General features: G+C 44.6%; 1 protein-coding gene across 1 annotated transcript in view; it reads left to right on the forward strand.

Moving 5' to 3' along the window:
• The window catches only part of slit1b (slit homolog 1b (Drosophila)), a 108,288-nt gene that overhangs the window by 84,087 nt on the left and 12,140 nt on the right, over nt 1-12,061 (forward strand). Inside the window, exons 26-32 of the mRNA XM_030049818.1 lie at nt 2,084-2,247; nt 4,870-4,994; nt 5,674-5,768; nt 8,552-8,691; nt 10,298-10,391; nt 10,862-10,999; nt 11,622-11,850. Coding sequence (XP_029905678.1) covers nt 2,084-2,247; nt 4,870-4,994; nt 5,674-5,768; nt 8,552-8,691; nt 10,298-10,391; nt 10,862-10,999; nt 11,622-11,850 — 985 coding nt within the window. The remainder of the gene's footprint in view (nt 1-2,083; nt 2,248-4,869; nt 4,995-5,673; nt 5,769-8,551; nt 8,692-10,297; nt 10,392-10,861; nt 11,000-11,621; nt 11,851-12,061) is intronic.

The raw sequence follows: 12,061 nt of genomic DNA on the forward strand, positions 1-12,061 counted from the left end.
ACACACACACACACACACACACACACACACAGCGCTACCTGAGTGTAACAGACAGCATCATTTCACACTGACAGAATGGGGTTTGTTTGCGTGTGTGTGTGTGTGTGTGTATGTGTGTGTGTTACATATGTCTGGTTGCAGTCAGACGGTGCTCAGTTCTCAACCAGGAAGAGATTTCAAGTGGCGGTCTGAGAGATTGGATTAGCTGGAGAGACCCATGGCTATTGATTTGGAGTGTGTGTGTGTGTGTGTGTGTGTGTGTGTGTGTGTGTGTGTGTGTGTGTGTGTGTGTGTGTGTGTAGTCATCTTCAGCCAAGCATGGCCCATGTGAGTCATCCTAAATGGATTTAAGTGAGGAATGGAGGGTGAAGTGGGAGAAAGTGAAGCGAAGATGAAAGGAAATTAAACTCTTGATTTTTGGTGGACACGGAGGAAACCAGAGGGCCGTGTTTTTACTCCGATTTTTATTTATTTCCAGATTCAGAGGCAGGCCCAAAACAAACTGACCAGCTAAACTTTATTTTGTGTGCCTCTGCGATTTTTAAAAATGCAGTTGTTTTTAATCATCTTTGCTTTTTGTCTTTTTGGTCCATCGGCCACAGTCTCTTAATGCTCAGATTTTCTGAAAATGTATATTTACTGTGAATACGTGGATTTGCGTTAAAGTGTGTGTGTGTGTACATCACGTGTGTGTCTGTTATTCTAAGAGTTAAAAATAAGTCCCCTGGTTTTCTTTGTTTCATTTTGCCAGCTCTCATTGTCAAATCCTCTTTTTTTTTTTACTTGTAACCGTCATTCTCGCAGTTTGTTTAATTTTTTTTTAGTTAACTTCAGTTCACCTTCTTACCCCGGCCTCATCACACACCTGCAGTGCCTGACTGAGGACGGTGACAGCGCCAGACACCGTCAGAGGAAACAAACCCTGAAGTTTTGTTTCGGTTCTGTGATTTAAAGACTCGCTGCTGATTGGCTTGGCAGACAGAGAGCATGTTATGGAGCTGTGTGTGGAGGGCAAAACAAATCCTCAGGACTGATGCTGAGCCACATCTGGTCAGTGGCGGGTGCTAATCTGCCACCCTGGTATGTGTGTGTGTGTGGTAGATTTTTTTTTTACCTTTTTTTTTTTTTTGTAGTGAGTGCCAGTGAAGCAGATGTGGTGTTTGTCTTGGTTTGTGGCTCAGAGTCACACAGGAAACAGTTTCCTCCTCTTGTGGAAATCACTTCTTCCTGTGTCGCCCACAGATGGGGTTTAATTGACTGTGGAGAAGTGAACATTCTCTAATATGATCCCAGGATATCCTGACCTTGCTGCACGTGTGTGTGTGTGTGTGTGTGTGTGTGTGTGTGTGAGTGTCCGCGTCTGTGTATGAGCGGGGGGTTAATGAGCAACATTTGAGCTTACATTTGTCTCTGATAATCTTATCAAGTGAATCAATTGACCTGGTCTTAATGAATATTAATATTAGCTCTCAGTGTGTGTGTGTGTGTGTGTGTGTGTGTGTGTGTGTGTGTGTGTGTGTGTGAGTGGGTGTGTGTGTGTGTGCAGGGCTAGAAGGAGTGAGAGCTCCACTGTGTGGTTTTTACTAAGCAGTGCAGCAAACGAAGAAGCAGGTCAGCTAATTCTCAACTTCCTGTGTTCTTGCAAGGAAGAAAATCAAGAAGGAAGGGACAACATGTCATGACCACAGCAGGGAAAATCCCACAAGATACCTCTTTGTCCCCTCTGTTTGATCTCTGACAGGACAGAGATTCCTCTACACAACAAAACACACACTTTACATAATGCTGACAGGTGATTTCTGTCCGATGTGAACATTAGTTGTCCTTGTTACTGCTCTCAGATCAGCAGGAGTCTGTCCAGCAGCTGCATAAAGGCCAACTCTAATGCATAATCCCACATATCAAATATGAACCAGCCAGCGACAGACGAATAAATCATAATCATGTTAAATAAGACACAAACAGAGCGGTGGTAAACCCGTTGAAAACAATGGCCACCGTGCAGCCCTCGGCATCACCTCGGGCTGCTCCATGATGCGCCGTCTCCTCCCTCTTCATGTTCCCTGTGTTCTCGCCGTCTCAGGGCGATCGGCGCCAACCCCCTGTACTGTGACTGCCGTCTGCTCTGGCTGTCCGACTGGGTGAAGAGCGGCTACAAGGAGCCTGGCATCGCCCGCTGCGCCGGCCCGCGCGGCATGGAGGGCAAACTGCTGCTCACCACGCCCGCCGACAAGTTCCAGTGTCTGGGTAAGAAACAGGAAATTGTCATGCAGTCGTACACAAACTCAACAGACAGCAAAGTGCTGTGTGAGGAAGGTTGGTTTCAAACTGTGTTGGAATCAAATAAAACACAGCATCTCTTCACCTTAACTCGTCAGGGAGAAATGATAGAGGTAGTAAATGAGTACAAATATCTTGGTCTTATTATAGATAATAAACTATCCTGGGATCAGTGTGCAGATGCTATTTTTAAAAAAGGTCAACAGCGCATGTACTTCCTCAAGAAGTTAAATTTTTTTAACGTTGATAGCAAAATCTTGACCTTATTTTACAAGGCTTTTATTGAGAGTATTCCTGCTTATTGCATTGTATGTTGTTATGGTAATTCTAAAGTTACCCATAGAAACAGACTGGGGAAACTTGTGAGAACGAGTGGGAAGATCATTGAGAAGCAGCAGACTGATCTGTATCATCTTTATCTGTCCAGGCTGACCCAAAAGGCAGACAAGGTCTGCATGGATAAAACCCACCCACTTTCAGGGGAGTTCATGCTAGAGTTCTCATCGGTCCTGAAAATTAAGACCCGACCCGAACCGGGCCCGACTGGGCCAACCCGAGGCCCAACCCGACCCGACTAATTAGCCGAACTTTAGGCCCGACAGCTCGATAAAGCCCGAAAAAAATGCCAAATTCGCCATTATTTACCAGCGCCGGTGGCTCAAATTCTAGTAGCAGTGAGAGAACGGACATAATTGTTGGTGAAAGGCAGCTTCAAATGTTCAGTTGTTCATAAAACATAAAAGTAGGCTATTAATTTCTCCGTTCTCTACTTCTCTGTTGTACAGTGTCTTTGGGTACTCAGAGAAGCGCTGTATAAATTAGAGATTTTATTCTAACCCCTGAGCCTACATAACATCATTCTGAGTTTCCGACTCACCTCTTGTCCTCCAGGGCCAGCGAAACTTCTATTTATTTATTTAAAAAAAAAAATCCTCCACAGAACCCGAAGCCCGACCCGACCCGCCGAATTCACGTAAATTTTAGGCCCGACCCGACCTGAAAATGTCGGGTCGGGTCGGGTTCGGGCAGAATATTAGAACTCTAGTTCATGCTTCTCCCCTCAGGGCGAAGGTACAGGCGTCCCAATATTAGAACAAATCGGGCCAAAAACTCATTTCTTCCCACTGCAGTCACACAACTAAACAAGCTTTGGGCAGCGGTGTGATGTGTACAGATCATCACTAAATGAGGAGTGCATCTTAAGTATGGGCAAGTCTTATTGGTTAGGTTATTTATTCTAGATCATTTATTTATTCTTGTGTTAGGGAATCTATGCATGATAGGCCTGTGTGACCTGTGTGTGTCTGTATTTAGTGTAGATGTATGTGTTTTATGTATGTGCTGCACACAAAATTGCCCTTCGGGGACAATAAAGATCTTCTAAGTCACCAGAAACGTTCCCGAGGGCCGCCATTGCCACTTTGACGGTTCCTGCTTTATGGGATAAACACCTCGGAGAGAATGCAGCTTACTGTATAAATGTCCAAATTTCTGAGTTCAACTGAACGCAGCATAACATCACCCACATGTTGGAAGAGATTTTTTTTTTTTTTTTTTTTCCATCATTGACCTTTCTGTCCTTTGACCATCTGCTGCTGCCAGGAGGTCTGAAAGCCTCAAACAAGCTTTTAAGCTTAAAACACATAAATGCAGTTTAAAAACAGGCACTGGCAAATCACAGTGTGTTTCTGGGGCTTTTCTGTTGTTTGATGTTTGATGTTTGTTATTCCACAGCTAACGAGCCAAACGTGGATCCAGTTACATTACTGAGAGATATTAGTAGGAAAAATGATGTAGAAAAAAATAATGGAAAAAAGAACATCAGTTAAAAAAATGATACGTTGGAAGTAATGAAAAAAAAAAAAAAAAAAAAAAACAGTTTGAGACTAATAGGACAAAATTTTTTCCCATTCTTACTAATTTTGCATCCCCTCATCTGAAATAGAAAGGGTCACAGCGCCCCATCGCAGAACAGCGCCCTCTTTCTGTTTGCTGCTGTAATCTCACAGATTCCCCTCCAAACCTGACCAGGGGCCAGATGCATAAAACTCTGTAGATTCATCACTAAAACTGTGTGTACGCACAAAGCCAGAAATATGCATACTCACTCCTGTCGCCAGATGTGCGTATGCGTTTTGTGATTGTGTTGCAGCTCGACGTTCTCCAACAGCCACAGCAGCTGTGTGGCTCTGTGTTATGCCCGTGTAACTAATGTATCACATGGACCTGTGAGGTGACAAGTCAGAAATGTATCAACGATTACTTATCTAAAATGACATTCACAAGTAGTAAAATAAACACAATATTAACAGCTAAATAAAATGCTTAAGAAATGTGCATTTGGTCGGCAAAGTTTGCAAATCTCTGTAAGCTACAAAAAAAAAAAAAAAAAAAAAAAAATCTAAAGAATGCGTGAGGTCTGTTTTTAGAAATACAGTTTATATGCGGGAAGCAGTGTGTGTACAGTTTTATGCCTGCACATCGTTTATGCATGTGACCCCTGGTGGTGAAGAACAGGAAGCGAAGTGTAAACGTGTGTGTGTGTGTGTGTGTGTGTGTGTGTGTGTGTGTGTGTGTGTGTGTTGTCAGGTCCGGTGGAGGCGTCTGTCCAGGCCAAGTGCAGCCCATGCTCGTCTTCGCCCTGCCACAACCAGGGCGTCTGCCAGGCCCACAGCACAGAGCTGTACACCTGCACCTGCAAGCCTGGCTTCACGGTACGCACCTCCTGTGGTGTGTGTGTGTCTGTGTGTGTGTGTGTGTGTGTGTGTGTGTGTGTGTGTGTGTATTACAGGATTCCTACAGGTCATGGAATTTCCGGAAAGTCATGGAATTTTGAAGTTTATTCCAGACAGGGAAAGTCAGGGAATGTGCTAGAAAATCAGGGCATTCAAAACATCAGGAACTAGTTATACATTAATTTTCCATTGTTTTCATGCTGTGTTCACTTCCCCCTGCAGAATAGAGCAGGATAATAAACTTCACATACACCTCTAAAATTCAGGTGTGGGTAAAAGTTCGGTCAAGGAAAAAGGAAAGTCATGTTAGGGTCGTGTTGGTGATGGAAATTCAATATTTCTGTCATGGAAGAAGTCACAGTATTTTACGTGTGACCTAGAATCAGAGCCGTGGTGTCGTGGCTCGTCCGATTAAATGTTTGCCTGCACTCTGTGGTGTTTAATCAAAGTGTTAAACTGTGTGTGTGTGTGCATGTGCGTGTGTGTGTGTTTTGATTGATTGTTTTGAGCCCACATTTATTTCTGGTAATCCCATCACATGACTCATTTAACCTGGACTTATCTAATGGTGTATCCTTGTCAGATTGATGCTATACATTTCTGTGTGTGTGTGTATGTGTGTGTGTGTGTGTGTGTGTGTGTGTGCGCACACACCCAGGGTAAACATTGTGAGACTCCAGTGGATGCCTGTGTCAGTAATCCCTGCACAAACGGAGGAACTTGCCTCAGTGACGAGCAGACCGGAGGTTTCAGGTAACACGTGCACACACACACACACACACACACACACACACACACACACTCCAGGGGTGTCAGGATTCATTCGTGGCATTGATGCATCAATTATAATTCCTGCCAATTTAACTGCAGAATAAATAAGTTTCCTAAAAGCAATAAGTAAAATGGATCACCCTGACTTTGGATCAGTTCATTCACAGCTAATTTATTGATTTATTGACTGTTAGAATATTTTGGCTGAAAAGGATCGGTTCCAGTTGTTGGCGTGAATAGCGGCTTACAATCTCAAATTTGATTGAATCGCTCCAAATAAGAAAGAAAGAAAGAAAAAAAGTTTGTTTGAGCCTCAGTTCGTGAAGCACGTCGGAGTGAAAGGCTTGGTGAAGATGAGGCTGAAATTGTCCTCGTTCAAAATGCGACCCGTCTGTGTCCTTGTGGTCCAGACCAGCTTTTGATACAAAACCTTTTCAGTTTTTAGCCTTCATCGAAACATTCAGCTCTGCCTCTGCAAAAAAACTGCCATGACCCTGAGAACAAACCAGACAGCTCTGAACGCATTGTAAAAAGATAAATAAATAAATGTAAAAAAAAAAAAAGTATGAGCTTCACTGCAAAAAGCAGCCAGTCTGATCTCAGTTTCTGAAAAGAGGATATTTGAAAATGTTTCCTCCACTCATATTTTTCTGCTTAGTCCTGTAATATAAGTAAGATTTATTCATAAAGCACCTTTCAAAACTGAGGGTTAAAAAGTGCTTCACACAGGGTAATCACAGAAAAAAAGACAAATAAAGCACACTATACACGATCTGGACAAAAGTATTGGGCCGCCTCCACATTACAGCTACAGGAGCTTCTCTGACATCCCATTCTAACTCCACAGGCCTTAATATGGAGTTGGTCCCTCTTTGCAGCTACAACAGCTTCCACTCCTCTGGGAGGCTTTCTGTAAGATGTTGGAGTGTGTCTGTGGGCATTTTCAGACACTGATGTTGGACCAGTGGGCTCGGCTCGCGATCTCTGTTCTAGTTTGTCCCAAAGGTGCAGGATGGGGTTGAGGTCGGGGCTTGTCCACACCAAACTCAGCCGGCCACGCCTTTATGGAGCTGCTTTGTGCACTGGGGCTCAGTCATGCTGGGACAGGAAAGGGCCTTCCTTCCCCAAACTGGTCCCACAGAGCTGGAAGCAGAGAATCGTCCAAAATGTGTCGGTGAGCTGAAGCGTTCAGATTTCCCTTCAGTGGAGCTGAGGGGCCGAGGCCGAGCCCAGAAACACCAGCCCACAGCGTGATCCCTCCTCCAGCAAACTGCACAGTCGGCACAATGCGCTCAGGCAGGGAACGTTCTCCTGGAGGCAGGGAACGTTCTCCTGGCGTTCCCCAAACCCAGACTCGTCCATCAGACCGCCACACAGAGACGCCTGATCGGTCGCTCCACAGAACATGTTTCCACCGCTCCAGAGTCCGACGGCGGCGGCGTGCTTTACACCGCTCCATCCGCCGCTCGGCGTCGTGCTCGGTGATGTGAGGCTGGCGTGCGGCCGCTCGGCCATGAAGCTCCCGGCGCTCAGTTTCTGTGCTGATGTTGATGCCAGAGGAGGTTTGGAGCTCTGCGGGTACTGAGGCGGCAGAGCGTCGGACTCTTTTACGCTCGGCGACCCCGCTCTGTAACTTTACGTGGTGCCGCCCCCTGGTGGCTGAGTCGCTGTGGTTCCTAAATGCTTCCACTTCGCAGTAATCCCACTTCCAGCTGATGGTGGAATATCTAGGAGGGAAGAAAGTTGAGCAGCTGACTTGTTGCAGCGGTGGCTTCCTGTTCCATCACTATTCCAGCAACACGCTGGAACTCAGTGAGCTCTTTAGAACCAGACGTTCTTTCACTGATGTTGGTAAAGGCAGACTGCATGGCTAGCTGCTAGAGGTTACACACCTGTGGCAACGGGACTGAATTCAGTGATTTAGAGCTGTGGGCCAATACTTGATGATATACGGTATATATTATAAAGTGTTACCTTCCCCTGAATGTTTTGTTCACATGGTTTCCTCTACTAACTCTGGATACTCCAGTGTACGTGTCTTTCTGCCTGTAGTTTTATCCATCCAGTTAAGAATACTGTGTTTTATATTCATGGTTTTGCTCCTTTAGGTTAATATTCATTCCCTTTTTTCCATCTATCTATGAATATTAGTTTTTCACTTGGTTTTTATCCTTCTGTATGCTTATTCTTACTTATTTAGCTCTGTCCCTGAAGCTATGAATAGAACAATTTATTCTTACGGTTTGGTCCACCCTGTAGTTTTATACGTTATATTTGTCCCTGTAGCTTGAATATTACAATTTATTCCTGGCTGCGGTATGTTTCTAGGCAACATATACTCTGTCATCTTGCTGCTTTTGTATTTCCTCTTCCGACATAAAGTCTAACAAAGGGATTCATGAGCCTCCCATGTCTGCCCGTTTTGAATAAAAAAAAATACACACCACTCATTTCAAGGGCAGTGAGCTCAGAGGGCAGTTTTGTCCAGATTGCATGACATGACATTTGGTCTGGGATTATTCACACGAGCTGGCGTTGTTGCTATAAAGTCCAGCGACCAGGGAAACAAAGACAACAGAAAAAAATGGGTTTGGCATATAGATGGATAGTGTTGTTGATGACGCTGTAAATAATAATGCAGTTTATTTCCACTGTTTTGTTGTACCTGTGGGTTTTACTGTTTCCCGTGAAAATCATCACTTCCTTATTTGTAGTTTTGTCCTTGTAGCTGTGTGTATGAAGTTGTTGTGTTTTTATCCGTCCAGCTGTGCCTGCGCGTTCGGTTTCCACGGCTCCTTCTGCGAGGTCAACGTGGACGACTGCCAGGATCACGGATGTGAGAACGGCGCCACCTGTGTGGACGGAGCGGGCAACTACACCTGCCTGTGTCCTCCCTTTTACACCGGTACGGCGCACCGACATCAGCAGTATCAGTGATTTATCAGCACAACTGCTAATCTGCTCAGATTATGAAACTGTATTTGGTTTAAAACAGGGTTTAAGCCAGACAAAAAAAAAAAAAAAAAAAATTCTGGGTTCCGGTTCCTGACCGAGTGTCCCATTTAACCCCCGAGTCAGGTTATTTTATTGGCCTCTGTGTAAAAATAAAATAAAAAAATAAATAAAATAAAGGCACTATGCGACCGAGTGTGACCTTGTTGGCATTGGTCAAAAGTTAAGCAGGGCTTTTATTTTGATGTATGTTGCACTCGCCTTATTTGTGATGTTCTCGCGTAACTTCGGAAAATCACTTCATGGAATCATGCGCCACCGACAGCACCGGCTGGAAAGAATGGACTTCCGCACGGTGTGTGTGTGTGTGTGTGGTTTGTCCTCGCAAACCTTTGCAGATGTAGTGAAAGAGGTGAAACAGTGCCATTGGAGATTTGCAACCGCGGAGCCTGGCTCTGTGGCGGTGGGCATGATGGGTGTATTCGACTTCAGGTACCTAGCGCTGCGATGCGAGCCAGAGACACCTCCCTCTGCTAGTAATAACGCTGCTCCATCCGTTAAAAAGGTGGTAACTTATGCAAATATTGAATTAATTATATTTAAAAAGCAACCCATGCATCGCTTCCGAAAATAAAAAAAAGAATAAAATAAATAAATAAAATCCCTACCTACCCATCCTTCCCATGAATAAATAAAATGAATCCTTAAAATGCTAAATAAAATAAAAAAAATAAAATAAAATAAATTCCCTACTTATTCGTGCCCTTAAATGACAAGGAACCGGAACCCAAGGTATTTTTTTGTTTGGCCTTAGCACTTTTTCTCTGCCAGTGCACGACCCACCACAACTGGGTCCATGACCCATTTTGGGTTGCAACCCATAGTTTGGAAAACTCTTTACTTTGAACGTACTTTGTATCCTGTCATAAATACTCAGCGGTGTATCTTTCTTTATTTCACTTTGAGTTAACTTTTAAGTCCCTTTCAAGACAAGTCGGGTCACTCGGGTAACACAACCAAAGCAGCAAGTTCACAGCTAATAAAGCCAGATTCCTATTCATTCTTATGGGGAGTCATCTGCTGTACATAGACTGTTAAAATGTCTTTCAAATGGCACCACTGTCACAGAAAAATGGCTTTATTCTACGTATCGATGCTGAGGTGCGTTTGGCCTCCACTGCTTCACAAAACAGCTTGAAAACACCAAGGGCACCACACGGGCAAGCTGACAGCGACATGTTGAAATATTACCTTATTAAACTATTGCAAATGTTCTGTGGTTGTGTAAACCTTAAAGACCGACTGGTTGACTCTGACTAGCTGCTTTGACAGAGCTGCCACATTCAGGTACAAATCCTCCTTTTTCTAAACAGAGTCCATATTAAACTGCTCTCACACTCTCTGACACATTTCTGACGCATTTAACAGGAAATTCAAAAGGTTAAATGTAAGTCTAGCCTGTAAAGGTAAAGTGAAAGATGAGATAAACTCTCTCTCTCTCTCTCTCTCTCTCTCTCTCTCTCTCTCTCTCTCTCTCTCTCTCTCTCTCTCTCTCTCAGGTCTGTTGTGTGAGGAAGAGGAGGATGTTTGTTCTCCAGGTAGAAACCCCTGTCAGCACCAGTCTACCTGCATCAGCAGTCCTACCGGCCCCAGGTGACACCCCCCCTTCACACACACACACATGCACACACATGCCTGCACACGCACACACACCCACACACACACACAGATGCCTGCACTCTTTAAAGGATGCACAGAAATTCAAGCATGCGCACACTCTCGTAAATCTACACACTTGCACAAAACACACGCACACATACCTGTAGACACACACACAAACACACACACACACACGAATTACACATACCCACGCGAGGTCACTGCCAGGCTCAGCAAACTTTCAGATCCCAGATGAGCTTAAAAATACACACACACACACACACACACACACACATAAACACACACAAACTTGAATTTTGCTGATGTAGTTTTGACCCCAAAAAAACCCATGTGCCAAGTATAAAAATATATACGCGTGTGTGTGTGTGTGTGTGTGTGTGTGTGTGTGTGTGTGTGTGTGTGTGTGTGCGTGCGTGTGTGTGTGTGTGTGTGTGCACGTGCAGGTGTGTGTGTATCCCAGGCTGGGTGGGGCCTGAGTGCAGTATAGATTATAATGAGTGTGTGGATCATCGCTGTCAGAACGGAGCTCAGTGTGTTGACGGTCTGGACGGCTACAGCTGCGTCTGTCCACAGGGATTCAGGTGCTGCACACACTGCAAACACTCTCACACTGCATGGCTGCAGCAAACACACACACACACACACACACACACACAACGCTTCATGAAGTCTGGACAACTATGAAAAATGCACTTGGTCATCTTCAGGTCCAGAAAAGTTAAATATGTTTTCGCCCTTTCACCCCAGAGATGATTAAAGACATTTTCAGGCCCAGGAGGAGAGTTTTAACTGGGCTTTACATCCTTTTAAACCTGAAATCTGAGCTCTTACTTCGAGTCAAAATATCTCATTAAACTTAAAATAAGACATCACCTCAGAAGTAACTGAGTGAAAATTCGATTGAAACAAGTGAAAATTGTCTAAAAACAAGTTATTTCTTAGGTGATCATGTCTTATTTTAAGTGTAATGAGATATTTTGACTTTAAATAAGACAAATATTCTTGGTAAGATTTTGAGTTTTTGCAGTGTAGGGAGGAAAATGACTGACTCTGACTGTTCACCCCCTGCTGGTTTGATTTGTTAATGTTAATTTTGTTTGATTTGTTAATGTTAAAGAATTTGCTGCAGTGCGCATCACAACACAACATGTCTGACTCCAGTTTGAGTGATACTGCTTCACCCCAGCTGTCTTTCCTCTCCAGTGGCGAGCTGTGTGAGGTAGCCGCTCCTGCCCCCTCGCCCTGCCAGCTGGCCCAGTGTCAGAACGGCGCCCCCTGTGTGGAGAAGGCCGGCAGCGCGGTCTGCCAGTGTCTGCCCGGCTTCGAGGGCCAGAGCTGCGAGAAGCTGGTCAGCGTGAACTTCGTCGACAGAGACTCCTACGTTCAGCTGCGAGACATCAAGAACTGGCCTCAGGCCAACATCACACTGCAGGTGAGGACATGAGGGCACACACACACACACACACACACACACACGCAATTGCAAAACACGTGTGTGTGTGTATGTGTGTATGTGTGAGTGTGTGTATGGAGAATTCAGCCTCAAATTGATGAGACTGAAGAGAGGGGAGAGAGGGAGGCATCAGACTGGGAGAAAAGCAAATGTCCGACAGAGGAAAAAATGAGACAGGTTTGTGTTCTTG

Source organism: Myripristis murdjan, chromosome 1 (assembly GCF_902150065.1).
Source record: "Myripristis murdjan chromosome 1, fMyrMur1.1, whole genome shotgun sequence".
Lineage (NCBI taxonomy): Eukaryota > Metazoa > Chordata > Actinopteri > Holocentriformes > Holocentridae > Myripristis > Myripristis murdjan.